Source organism: Halyomorpha halys, unplaced genomic scaffold (genome assembly GCF_000696795.3).
Source record: "Halyomorpha halys isolate HHAL.00 unplaced genomic scaffold, Hhal_1.1 Scaffold312.1, whole genome shotgun sequence".
NCBI classification, from domain to species: domain Eukaryota; kingdom Metazoa; phylum Arthropoda; class Insecta; order Hemiptera; family Pentatomidae; genus Halyomorpha; species Halyomorpha halys.
This window is the reverse complement of record NW_027105402.1, coordinates 191,134-206,277: the sequence shown is the minus strand read 5'-3', so window position 1 is coordinate 206,277 and position 15,144 is coordinate 191,134. Positions and strand designations below refer to the sequence as shown.

At 28.0% G+C, this 15,144-nt stretch overlaps 1 protein-coding gene across 2 annotated transcripts in view; it reads right to left on the bottom strand.

Annotated features, from left to right (window-relative positions):
- Nucleotides 1-1,663: 1,663 nt before the first annotated feature.
- LOC106681155 (superoxide dismutase [Cu-Zn]) overlaps nt 1,664-15,144 on the bottom strand; it is a 78,754-nt gene continuing 65,273 nt past the window's right edge. The window contains exons 1-4 of one of the 2 annotated variants that reach the window (XM_014421327.3): nt 14,459-14,674; nt 6,227-6,418; nt 5,145-5,395; nt 1,664-2,644 (exon numbers count right to left, since the gene is read on the bottom strand). In XM_014421327.3, coding sequence (XP_014276813.1) covers nt 2,554-2,644; nt 5,145-5,395; nt 6,227-6,418; nt 14,459-14,659 — 735 coding nt within the window. In that variant the 5' untranslated portion in view covers nt 14,660-14,674 and the 3' untranslated portion in view covers nt 1,664-2,553. Of the gene's footprint in view, nt 2,645-5,144; nt 5,396-6,226; nt 6,419-14,458; nt 14,675-15,144 lie in introns of those variants that run through there. The other variant, XM_067050911.1, reaches the window with a different exon arrangement.

Sequence of the window (15,144 nt, the reverse complement as noted above, 5' to 3'; positions counted from 1 at the left end):
GAAAAACAACCTCAAACCATCACTGACCCTGCTCCATGTTCATTTCTCTCATGCAAATTTTTCTTTAACTTCTGTATTTGATTTCATTCTAACCATACTTCTTCCAACAAAACCATGTATTTTAAGACATGACTCATCTATAAACACTCCTTAATTCCAGAATTCATCAGGCTCCTTCAGAAGATTGTTTGCAAACATTAACCTTTTTCTTTTTTTTAACTTTAATTTTTTTCTGGCTACTCTTACTATAATAATCATGTTTCTTTATAACAGGAAGAACAGCTGAAACATGTATTATGCATCAAGATATTTTGTACAAAGCTTGAGTGCACCTATTCAAGGATTTACCTGGATTGTTTAACAATGAGTCTTTTATCTCTTACATTCAAGTTTTAGATTACCACTTTTTCCACAATTTTTAAACCGATTTTCACTTCTGTATGTTTTTATTATACTTTCACCTTCTGATTTTTTTTTTAAGGTTTCATACTTATCATATCAAATAAATTATTGGAAGTTTTTTTTTCCAAGATAGATTTTTTTCTTTTGCAACCCATTTTAGAAATTTCTTCTTTCCAGTTTTTGATATCACTTTCATAGTGAAGAAGAAGTATTTGGAACATAAAATTATATTGGTAGTAAGAGGGAATATAAACAGTAGATACGAGTAAACAATAAGATATTGTGATTTCTGAATACATTTAAGACCTGAATTATTGATATTTTTTGAGTGTTATTTTAAAATTTTCAAAATAAAATTATTTTTTATATATGTATACATAGTTGACCGTAAAGATTTAAATATAAGTAGGTGGTCAGGGTTGCGGTAAAAAAAAAGAAGAACAAATAGTTTAAGACTATTTTAATGTCCGACGTTTCGCCCCACTTGCAGGGCTTCAACAGGGCTGTTCAAAGTGAACGGTTGAATATTGGACCAATTGAATATGCCAAATTGGAATAGCTGTTCAACCGTTCGCTTTGAACAGCCCTGATGAAGCCCTGCAAAGTGGGGCGAAGCGTCAGACATTAAAATAGTTTTAAACTATTTGTTCTTCTTTTTTTTACCGCAACCCTGACCATCTACTTATAATTAACATTATTTTTGTTATTATTTACAATCTTCTTAACATTACAAAACAAGTAACAACTCATAAAAAAATAAATAAATCAATAAAAAATTATCAAAAACAAAAATCTCAGTAAATTACATATAATTTGAACAGTGTATATACATAAAAAATATGTTTAATGTGTGTTTTCTTTCTTGAATGCACCCCAACTAATTTCTCCTTGATTACATCTACAGTCTGCAATACCTATACTATTATTATATATAAAAGTATGTATTAATATATTTATTAATAATAAAGATAATCCGATATTCTGCCAAAGATTTTGAATAGAGGAATAGTGGTATTAATAAGTTATATCTTTAATTTCAGGTTTGCAATAGTATTTATTTTTTTAATTCCATGGATTACTGTTTCTCATTTTATTATCTTAATTATATTTATTCTACTACTATATTTGTACACTAATGTATTTTAATATTCAACAACATGAAGACAATCAAAGAAAGTGTATTTTTATCAGCTTTATTTATTAGTAAAAATACTGTAAAAATGTAGGTAAAGTAACTGAAGAAATATGTAATGATACAACATACACTACTGAAGCCATTTATTTTTAAGAACTTTAGACAAAAATATATCTACGACTTAAGGTTGACAGATATAATTTTGAAGTATCTCATTTCTCCATTTACTAAAACTATTTAAATAACATATATCTCATACAAACTACTAACACACTGCGTCAATTAAATATGGACATCACTCATAAACGTTAAAAATACATAGAAGTGATAATAATTGTTAAAAAAAGAAAAATAGTCATTATAATATTTAGATTTCAAAAAAATAAATTATATGATAAATACAAGATTAAAAGAAGAAAACAGAATGATTTACCATGAATAAATTTTTATCATCATAGATAAATTATTATTTATTCACATATTCATAAAAAATCATAATTATTGGACTTCCAACAAATTATTATTTTCTTGGTAAAAATGTAACTTAAAGAAAGCAAAAGTTTACAATATTAAGCTTTTATTTTTTGATTTCATGGAAAGTAAAACATATAATACAAATAAAAATTAGAATTTTTCATGAATTCTAATCAAATACTGTTACAAGCTGAAACAAAACATTGAATTTTCCTGAACAACTTTGAACTATCATTTGAAATCTTATTTAAACCAATTGCAAGTCCAACATGCAAAGGGTAGTTCATTCAGTGTTACAAAGTTTACTTAATTTTGTGGAATAGTAAAATATTAAATGGGTGTTCAAACCAAAGAGTATGAAAACTCCACTTTGAAGTGTTAACATAAACTGCATTATGATAGAAACATTTGGAAATAATATAAAATGTTATAAATATATAACAAAATCTTGGTGATTATCCAAACATTAATTTTAAGATTTTCTATACAGGTATAAAATTTCTGAAAACAAATACATGATGTATTAGCTCATGAAAGACTTATTACAAGAGATTGAAAAGAAGAAGAGAAATGAGAGTGACTAGAGAAGCCTTAAGAACCCAGGCACCTGAATTCATCATAGAAGTAGTTTCCCTGCAACAGAATTTCAAATTTATTATTTTTATAAAGCAATCATGCCAGTGTTAAGTTAGAAATTAAAAAGAATTAATCTGAAAGGGTTTAGGCTTAATAGCAGGAGGCACTAGGTTAGGTTTAATAAATGTATATCTGGTGTTCCACATTTATTATAATATATGAATATAATAAACTGAAAAGCAATAATTAAAAAAATACGACTAATTTTTAAGCTGAATATAATAAACTGAAAAGCAATAATTAAAAAAATACGACTAATTTTTAGGGTATCACCACTGAGGCCTGATTTCATGCTCAAGAGCTGTGGTAAAATAGCAAATTGTAGTCATGCAGTAACTTGATCATACTAGTTTGTTTAGCCTAGAGACAATGTTACAGAGGCGTTGTCTATTTACTCTTGCTATACATTGTCCTATGCCCATATTTACAGAGCCAATTCCAATGGGGTTGTGTCCTGCATTACAAAAAGTTGGTTTATCTGTTGTTAATTTATGTGTTGATAATTTTAAAAAATTAAAAAAAAAACAAGGCATAGGTATGAACAGATAATTTTATTTAAAGGAGGCCTTGCCCACCCACACCACAAATTTTCTGTTAGTATAGATTTTCAAAATTTTTAAGTATTAGATCAACCAATTATGAAACCCTTTTACTGATGGTTGTTTGAAAGATTTCAAAGGATCATACTGTATTGAGGGATACCATTTCCACCTCTATCAGGCTAGAACTGATAGAGGTTTATTTTTAAATTATGGTTTCTTATTTTCCATTTTGTGTTGAAACATCTCATATTGCTCCATAAGGTCCTTCATTTTATCTCTGTTCTTATAAATCAGAAATGTCACATTCCAAACACTTTATGCTTATATTATTTTTAAAACAGTGTACATCATGGGAACAGAATATAGGATGATTTGTTACTGTATGTGCCCCATCACTTTACAATTCCAAGTCAGACAGACCACCATTGTTTACCTCGTGAGTTGTCATTTTCTTACAGTTTCAATGACTGTTAAGTTCACATGAGCTTCAAACTATGTCAATGAAACAGGTAAATCTGTTTATAATTTTTGATCCTTAATGCTACCTTATAGTAAACTCAATAACTCAAAAAATTTAATGTATCAAAACTAAAAGTAAAAACGATCTTACTTCAACTTCTAAGTTATGAGTTTTTACTATTATTATGATATAATTATGCTTAGAAAAAATAATTTCTTATAGATTTTAATTGTTTATATAGAGAAAAATATTATGAATAATGTTGGAGTGTCTTTTAATTTTGTGAAAACATGCATCAATATGTAGTTGTGATTTTTCAAGAACAATATTCATGATTTCACAGATAAATGTTTTTAATTGCATGCATAACATATAACAAATGTTCTGTTTAAATTTTAGAATTTATAGTCAACTAAGCCATTGTTTATATATGTAGGTTTCAGTGGAACAATATAAATATTAAAAAACTAAAATATTTATTTTATATACTTTAGTTTATATCACAATCTGTTTTAACATCATTATAGAATATTAAAAATCTTAAAAAAATATCAATATAGTCAAATATAATTATTATACTAAAAACATATTATTGAATAAAGGATAATATTCAGGATACTAATCAACAACTCAATTTTATTTTAAGTATTTTAATTGTAAACATGAGTATATCATTTTGTACAAACTTTTTCCTAGAGTAATTCATACAAACCTATGATGTAATGATATTCTTATGGCTTTAATCAATACAAAAAATATAAAAAACAAAAACTAGGAACATGTATTGCTTTGAATAAATTTTAAACAATCAAAACTGTTTTATTTTATAACTACAATGTTAATTAAAGAGTTTAATTGAAGTATTACATATTCATAAAATTCTTCTGTCATTTTACTAGGTTTTTGTTAATCTAATGTTAATGATCAATTGCTCAATACTAATCCTTTTTTACATTGTAGTTACAGTATAGGAATTTGAAGTTATGAATCTTCAAATAATTTTAAAGTTTAAAGACCATATGATTACCGAAGTCTAACTAACCTATGTCTTTTTTGTTACATATTCTATCTATCTGCGAAAACCCCAAACCAATTTGAAGCACACTAAGTCATATTCGATTCTAGAGACAGCTTAAAATATATTGTTCAACAATTCTAACTCTATTAAGTAGCCATTTTTCAGCTGTTGTAGTGTTTCTAATATTTTATATTTACTCAGATCTAACTCATTGTCAATTGCTGATTTATAATCAGAATATTTGTCATGGCACGTTAAATGTTTAAGATCTAATGAAAATTTACTGTTTTCTTATCTATCATAAAATATAAAAAAAAATTATTAAAAAAAAAAAAGTAATAATAAGGATGATTGAATGACATAATACTGGTATTAGCAATATTTGGCTTCTATCTAGCATCAGATGTGAAAATAATGAATTTGCTGTCTTTAGGCAACTACTTTGCTCTACTAATTGAAGAAAAGTAAGGTTTTTACAAGGTTCCAATGACGCCACAAGCAACCCTTGATCCAGCATGGCCAGTGGTCAGACTGTCGGGATGTCCTCCTTTTCCCAAGTCATCAGGATCAGAGTGAACAACAACGGCTCTACCAAGCACTGAGTGAGGACCAGTGAGGCGAATATGCGGATCATTTATGACAAATGTAGCGACTCCACGTTCATCAGCCAAAATGTTCCCAAGATCTCCAACATGCCTATTTTCATCATGAGGAGCCCCATGTTGTTTCTAAATTAAAAAAAAAAATAAGAAACAGAATTAGTAACATATAGTACAGGTCATTAATTAATTAATTTCTGAGTTTTGTAAAAAATAATATGGTTATATGAAATATTATAAATTAAATATTCCTTATTCAAAATAATTAATTATCAATTATTCCTAGGGTAGTATCCCTAAACAATTTGAATAAAATTCAATGATGCAATGCTTTGTCATAAAAGGTCTCGGACAATCCAGTAATGAGTAATTAAAAAAAACTGCTGGTGTGTGCAAACTCGAAAAATGACTGTAAATAAATCTTAATATTATTCATATTAACTATCTCCAGGAGTCTCATATTAGATTTTTTTATTTGTGCATATTGGGAGAGCAGCTGTGATATATTTGAAATATATATATTTTTAAAATAATTAAGATTTAAAAATGAGATTCTATAAAAAGGTTTAAAAATTATTTTTGAACTATGACAGCATCAAAGGAGGGAACAGAGAATTATGATTTTTTTCTATAAAGATGAAGCAGCCAGTGCTGGACCACTTGAAATGGAATGTTGACCCTATTTATTAGTATAATGATTACATTTTTTTTTTCTATTATGTAGTTACATTCTATCATGTAACATATATATATTTAGACCTTGGTAATAGAGATAAGAGAATACCTTCATACCATATTCATCGAGATGTAAAAGCCAAAGATTAAAAATTAGATTTTTTTTGGCATACTCTGTTATTAATATTCAACACTTGGGTCTAAGCATAGTTTACTTATTGTTTCTTATACTATGTTTCTGTACAAATTATTTCATATATTGTACTGAAAATATTAAATTATTACATTGTTTGGATTGTAGTGACCAAGTGTTGAGGCACATCCCATGCTGACATCTCCCTTTTCATGAACATGGAAGCCATGCTGGCCTGGTGTCAATCCTTCAATTACTCCAACCATTCGTACCTTGCTACCACTCTCTGTGAAAGTGACATTACCTCTCGCTGCACCAAACAGAACAGCAATTGCTCGCCTTTCCTGTAACAAAGATAATATAATAAGTGATGATAACTCTTGCAATTTACAAGTTTAAACATTAATGAGAAATTTTGTACACTAATATTCATACAAAATATCCAAATAAGTTATAAGTTATTATTTATCAAAGATTATTCTATGAGATGCCAAGGGAGAATTATTCTCATATCCATTGCAATATAAATCAATTTGAAACTGAAAACGAAAAAAACATTATTTCAGAATATTAACCGTATCATGTATCTATTGCTTTTTATATTTATTTTAATATTTCTCTTCTGAAATTTAGTTATTAAATTATTATGTTAATTAAACGTCAATCTGTATTTACTCATGATTATAGAATGGATAATTGTTGTCATTACATGGTAGGATATACGAGAATTGCTTAAAGAAGAAGAATAAATGATTCATTACTGAAATAATACTCTATACAATTATTGTTTGTACACATCTAAATATGTAATTTCTTTGTTTGTATTGATTTTTGGATGGATCTAGATAAAATTAATTTACAAGAAGTATCATTTCGGACCAACTTAGTAACAGTAATATTTTTCCTATTTCATATTTAAAAATGAATGGGTTTAAACGATAATAAAAAAAAAAGGAGATAAGTTATGACGTTATAACGAGTAAATTGATCTTAATCAAGTATATTGCCCTAATCAACAGGATTGTATTTTTCCTCTTTCTCCTACCATTTTTACCGAGTTGGTGTCTCAGTTGTATTTCAGATTTTTTTTTTTCTTCAGAGTTAAAAAGGCTTCTAATTGAGATAAAGGTATTAGAAAAATAAAGCATACCATATATATTATGTTCCTTTCATTTTCTACGAAATGTACTTTAAATCGGGGTTAATCCATATCCAATATATCTGACCAAAAGAATTGTTTATTTTTAATTTCGTGTTTGAGATATTTCATAGATTTTAATGTAAACTGGAGTTAATTTGAAACTACTAGTCTGTAGGACTTCAGTAAAGAAAATAACCGCAGTCCACAGTACTATTTTTGGAATACGTCAAATTCTAAATAAAATTTAAAAAAAGTTTTTGTGATTGTGATTATTATACTATAAAATAAAATAAAATCTGATGCATAAAATCTAGCCAATAAAAGGCACATCTGAAAATAATATTAAAAATTGTTTCTACCACAATTAACTCGCAAACGTATATTTGGCGGTATTTTTTTCTTATTTTGATTTGTGGCCTATACCTCCTAAAAGATGAATCGTAGAGAAAGAGTTATAGCTTTTAATTCAAAGTCATAAAAACTATTTTGTTACATTTCGTATAGAGCTATTTCAATAAGGCTAATTGTGCAAAAATGCCTATTTTAAGTGGTCAAAAACTATTATTATTAAAAAATTAAACATTGTTTTTAATAATTTTAAAACACTTTTTGTCAAGTTTTTTTTTCCTTTCCACTTAAATTTCAATTGTCATTCAATTAAATAGATATATTTTGTTACGTGCTCAAAATAGCACTGCTTTGCTTGAATAGAGGTACATCTGACAATTTTTTTTATTTTTGTGTCGTGTTCTATAGTTCGTACCGAAAGGCTATAGTTACTTTGTAACAACTCTACATAATCTTTATGATAGTCTGTAAAAGATCCGAGGTACAGGTTGAATACTTCCAATGACTTTTGTGAGATGTGCCACGATTCTAGCAAAGTAGTGATCCGTGAGAAATAGTCATGTATAATCCAAATGTGACGGTGAAAAGGGTGGGCACAGCTAGTTTAGAATAAATTAAAAATAATATCAATCAAATATTTATTTTCAAGTAATTCATCAATATTAAAACAAAAACTCCTTTCTCTGGCCATCAATTGCCGATTGTATAGTTCCCACAACAAGCCAAAACTATCAAACGAATATTACTTTTTAAGAGTAATATTTTACTGGCATTTCCTCATTATTTTTACGAAGCATTTCCTTTTGGGAGCTCTCCGAGAATGGGGACGTAGGAGTGGACTTGTGTGGGATACTGGTCAGTGGAATATTAAGCCAATTTGTCTCGCGAGGGACATTGAACGTGCTAAGTAGAAAGAATTTACCAGCAAAAACATGAATGTATTTTTTATGTGCAAATAGGTCTAATAATAATGACGAATTATTATTAATGTAGCCTCATCACTGCTATACTGTATATACAACTTTTATTATAACAAAACTTTTATTATTATAAAATTATTATTTTCATTAAACTAGGTATTTTAAGGAAATTTTATTTTAAAAAAAGAAAGTGAATTAAATAGATTTTTTTTTTCAAATGATATAAAATCATAACACCCAGTAAACAATTTTATGTGTGCCGGTGTACGGTCGATAAAAACAGGCCAAAATACAAAAAGATTCAAATCCAAATGCGGAATATTAATCAGCAAAGCTTGTTTTTTTTCCAACCGAACTGACAGAAAGGCAATATTTTCCATTTAATTAAAGATTCAATTTTATAGTCCTGCCATTGATCATCGTCGGTTTACTTTATCATAATTTAAATCCTTCAAATTTCAATTTAATTGTGTGCCATCAAAGTCAGTGATCACTTACTAGTTACAAAGTTATGGTAAGTGAAGTAAAATGTAATAACTTTTATTATATCATATTTTAAAAATATTTAAAAAATTAAAAATAAAAAATTTCGTTCCTTTTGATCTCAATGAATCATAGTATTAATGTTATAAAAAAAAATATATGGAATAGTTTTTTTTTTGTTTTTTTTACTACGCCAAAGGAGGTATTTCTGCCATTTTTTTTCGTACAGGCCAGTAAAGTTTAGCTCTGCCGATATATGGAATAGTAGAACAAACTGAATTATTAAATATTTTCAAAGATTCTTGTTCTAGTCAAAAATGTTTTATAACCACGCGGCGAGAATTTTTCAAAAGATTTTGTATTATATATATTACACTCAAATAAATTTCCGACCGAAGTTTTCGAGATCATTTCAAGCTGAAAGTGATTGTTCAACTTGTTCATCGGAGGATAATAATTTAATTACTGTACTGTAATTTATTATTTATTGAATATCTTATTACTGAGTTAATATAACTCATTTAGTTTCAATATATTTTATTTCCTTAACTAGCCATATAGTAAAGTATAGGTTTTTGTACAAATGATTAGAATAATCTTACAAATTGCTTAAAATGTGTTTGTAGAACTTTTTAAACATTTATTTCGGAGTTCGTATCTCACAAAATATAAGAATAATAAGTTTCAGAATTTCAAAATTGGGTTTTGGTTCCACTGCGTTTCGGCCAAAGCTGCCCAGCGCTCCAAGAGAAATGAAGCTGTATGAACCCAGACTACCTGTAAATATAAAAAAAACTTTGCGCTGTATCTTGTTTGCTGTTTAATAGATGGATAGTATATAAATAATTTTGAACAAAAACTTTAATTAGAATTAGAATTTAAATATATTTCTGCTAATTTTGAATAATATTTGATGAAAAGTAGATCAGGGTTTTCAAGCTAGAAAAATCACACCTCTGTGTTTAGATTTTAATTTTTTAATTCTGAATATTTCCATTTTTCCTGTAGATTAATATGCTCCAATTTGGGTTTGATATTATCAACAAAACGTAGTCCTCTGTAGGTTTTTATTGAAGCCCTATATTTTCTCGAATCTTATGAACTTAAAAAAAGTTCCTTTCTTTAAGTCTCATCTTAGAATCATAACAATTAGGATGGATGGATGGATAAATGGATAAGTTTAGATATATAACTACCATTAAACAAACACGTTTAACATATTTTTTGCCTGAGATAAAAATAATAAAGATTTGAAAGAAAAGTGTATTGCCCAAGGCTTAATAAAGTGAATATTTACTATATCACTTGAAATTTCTGTTAATCACAGCTAAACTATTGTTGATGATCGTGTAACAGGAAACTAACTTAATTCCAATTCTTGGAGAGGTATAATTGAGAAGTGATGGCCAATGTGCTAGAGTGACATTATTATCTTAAATAGTTCTTCAAATAACGATCAATATTTTACTGTGTAGTGTTTGGAATTTCTAATACTGATATCATACTTCTGAAGAGTTTGTCTAGTTATACCAAATGTAAGCTTTTGATAGGAATCCAGGAAGATTTACTGGTTTCTTCTGCATAAAAAACCCAAAATGAGCAAAATTCTGTAATAAAAACACAAAATATTTATTAAAGACCTACATCTTGTAATAATCAACTTTAATGTTCAATTTATTATTTTAATACGTGAATATTTTTCCTAACCTTGTAGGAGTTGAATTAAGCTCACTAATACTATCTATATTTACTCAAACATACATAAAAACTGAATTACTCTGATTAAAAACTTAAAATTCTATCGATAATTTAAGAACTATGACGAAGCAAATTGTATTTAATAATGTTATATTCATTTTATGAAGACATGAAAAACTATTTTTAACATCCTTAAATTACCTCACTTTTAAGATTTAGAACGAATAAGGCAGTATGTAGATAGGCAGTACTCATCCAAAAAATAATTGCTATTTTTTATGAAGTTTCACATAACATACTCTTGCACAAAGCTTTTCGATTGTGTATTTACAAACAAATATAACCTCAACGAATAAACTTGAAAAGTTTGATTAAAAATGTATAGATATATTTTTATTTAACTAAATTAAAGTAGTTTGATCAGAATAATTGATTTTTTGTTTATTTTAAATAATATACGAAGGTATTATTATACATATAAAAATTTCCACTTTTCACAACTAATTAACTACTAACTAGTCAGCCGGAATAATGAAAGGTCTGTAAATACTTTTTCATAGTTACCAGAAACTACCCGTTAACACTATTCCAAGAATATTCATCAATTGTGTTTACTTGTTATTTATTTATTATATTTTTATTTAATTCGACCCTTCTTCTTTCTCTTCCTTCTTAATGCCTTTCAGCGTGGAGGTGCCTCTGTCTAAACAACCAAGCCTCTCGATCCTGAGCCAGCATCCTCATAGCATCCCAGTTTTCTCTCTTTTCTCTTCCACTCTGGAGATGCAGTCCTTCCATTGTATTCTGGGACTCCCTCTTGAGTGAATTCGACTCTATATGTTAATCAATGTATTTATTTACCTCAAAATTGTCAATTTTAAACTATAAATTAAATTAAGAACAAAATTATTAGATATTAGCATACCTGTATCTGTCTGACCAATCTAGTTAGTTGAAGCATTAAATGTTATGGAACAAAAATCAAAATTTAACTCAAAAAGAGCAACATGTTTTACGTTAAAGTACCCAGACTGATCTACTGCTGTGACTATGAATGATGGTCTGATCTCACATTACCGTCTAATATTGAATTTTTTTAGCGGGTCACTGAAGAGGATCTAGGAGGGTGAATTCCGGAGAGCGAATTTGTTGATCGGGTGAATTGAATAATTGAGCAGAAATGAGAAAGAAAAATAGGAATGAGTGAAACATTTGTATTGGTTGTACAGACCGAAATGGATTGTAAAAGAAAACTGTAGGGGTGAAAAAAATTGTTTATTGTATACTATTATTGTATATCTTTTTTTATGATTATACCATGTATGTGTAATGTAAATATGTCCGATTACGGATTGATAAGTATGCTGTGTGATGGCAACCTAATGTATTTAGGCAGCATAGATGAATAAATAAAGTATTTATCTCAAAAAGGAAAAAAATATGTTTTATTTAACGCGTTCATGTTAAATTTTGTACAGAAAAAATTCAAAACCAGCAAGTTTGTGAAGAAACGTCAAAACGTCCAATAAAAAATTAGTGTTAGACACATTAAATTAGTCACTTTCGTTCTGACTTCCAGTCTGAAAGCCCAGCAACGTGGGACGAAATGTCTCAATATAAGTAAGTAGTTTGATCAGTATCTGTTTTTTTTTTGTTTTGTTTTTTTTACCGCACCCAGAACATCTTCCTTTAATTATTTAAAATTAGTGTTATTTGAATGCCTTTTTCATGATTTGAATCTCAGTTGAATTTGTTGATAGGGAACAAAAGATTCAACTGCGCGCAAAGCTTGGTCTCTAGTTATTAATATTTAGAGTAATCTTTCTAGCAGGTAGTTGGGATTTCTAATTACTAATAGTTAAATAATTTTATTAGTATGACTTAGCAATAATGACTAACAGGAAACATAACATCTATAGAGATGTAAATCCAATTACTAAATCTATGACTACTAGGATGACAAAGAATTGGACTTTCCAGGATTGCGCATAATGTCATAAGCGTCAATTGCTTAGTCATTCCTTTCCAAATTATATTATAAAATGTTATTCCGATTGTACGTGAGGGAGTAAACCGATCTCTGTTTTAGAGAAATCCATCAAGAACTGATGAAACCAGTCGAGACACGCTCTTCGCTTCATTAGGCATTTAGAATAGGCTGTAACTCTGTTCAATTCAACACGTATTCATTGTTTATAAAATATTTTAGTTTTACTCGAGCAAGTAAGATAGACGAAGACAGGTTACTTGGCGGAGGTCATTAAGTCGAATAATCACTTATGACAACGTTTGACAGTACATTATATATAACGCATATACATGTATAAGGAACGCCCCACAATTAAAGCAAGATGTGAATTTGCCACCAATCATGCAATGAGGTGTTAGTACCCCTGTTAAAAAAACCATTTGACAGCTGATCGTCAGTAAAAATGGAGTAAACATGATATAAAAACGTGTTTTTATTGTTAAAAAGTAATACAAATATGACAGGCTCACTTTGAAAATTCCATACACAATATGGTCAGAATAGTGATTTAACTTCGTCAACTATGAAGAGAGTAAGAAAAATTCAGGCAGACTAGATCAATGAGGATGTGGCAGAAACATTTTTAAGAAAATCCACTGATCGTAAGTTCAACTTTAGTCGATTTTTCAATTTTCTCAAGAACGACTAACGATTTTGAATAAATTGGAGTATTTGAAATAAGAGTTGTAATGTAGACGTATTATACATCATTGGAAAGTCAAAGCTTTTAGATATAGTGAGTGTCATTTAACATTTAACATAAAGTTGTAGAGGATAATCTCAGGAGAGAGGTGAAAAAAACCTAACTAAAAGGTATATTCTAAAGTGAGTTTGAAGTCCGCAGTCCGTTTATTATTACTATATTAATATTATTATTTTTTAAAATTTTACTGACTCTAATGTATGAGCCATTCAGTTGAAAGAATAACTTAATAAAATCATTCTTAGTATTTCAATATTGGTTCAACAATTTAGCATGGAATAAATGGTTAAAAACTACAGAATGTAAATTTCAGGTAACCGTTATATGTTTTTTTATTTCTGTCATACGTTTGCAGAGGAAAAAAATATTAAAATATTGCCAAGAGAAATATTATTTAAATTTCTTTTCTGAAAACTGTTGAGATTAGTGTGAGTCGATCTATCAACGGAAAGGATCATTTTGAAAATTAGAATGGAAAAGCATTAACACATATAACAATATAGAATGATGTGTTCTGAAAGTAGCAAGAATTATTTTTAATTTAAAGTGAAAGCCATGTGATACACGATGCATTAGATTTTTTTTTTAATTTCTTATATTGTTCAACAATATCTGAAATTATTGAAAGAACCTATATCAAGACGCTATTATTTTTCAAAATAAAATAATCTGATATTTTGAAAGATAAAATAATTATTTACATTAATCAATGTTTTCTATAATATCCCTTCTCGAAATTTTTTTGGTCTCGATTCTCGATCATGGTTTAATTATTTGGAAATGTTTTATTAAATGATTAAATATTCCAAGAAGACTCAGTAATAGCATATATAATAAATTATATATTATATGTAAATGTATGATGTACTCGTTTATTTTAATGAAGGGTACGAAAAAAACAACTGTAAATGACGCATACGAATTGTAGTATACAAATTCCATTTCTTGGATTATGTATGTACTGATAATGTTATTACCTTTTATGAAGGGTACGAAAAAAAACCCGGGAAATTACATGAATAAATTTTCACAGGTGTATGGCATGTTGAAAACGTGACTTACATGTTGATAATGTGTGCATGTTGTCGGAATAATGGAAAAAATGGAGATTCCAAATATTCCAAGAGCGTAAAACTGGAGTACTGACCGATTCTTCATGATGTACACTGAACTGACCGAATCTTGAAACAGCATCCTATTTCTATTTGATTTACCTCCCATTATATAGCATTCCATTGTTGCATAATCTTCCCAAACCTGCATATCAGCGGTTTCTACCGATGTTAATGCAAAATTTAAAAAAGATAAAAAGTAATCTGTTCAGTTCAGATAAATTGCTATTCGTGAAGCAAGCTTGTGCGGCATGTTACATAATCCTTTCGACAAATAAGTTTCAATGATTTTTCATTACAGTTTACGAAAGTATGACTTGATTGGGTTCTCTGTGAACTCGGTTTTCATCATATAATCATGTTTGTGATAAACTACTATTTTATGGTTGTTCGATAAAAAAATAATTATATAACAATTGGAAATTTTAAATTTCAATATAATAATAATCTAAACAGAATAACAAGGAATCAGAATATTTTAAAAATACCATTCTATATTTATAAAATTTCTATAATTTTTTTTGTAACGTTTTGGCCCAATAACCAACAAATATAAAACAATTTATAGTCTCAAAAACTCAATAACATATACTAAATACAATTTAAATTAATATTTATTAAGTTAGTTATTTCTTA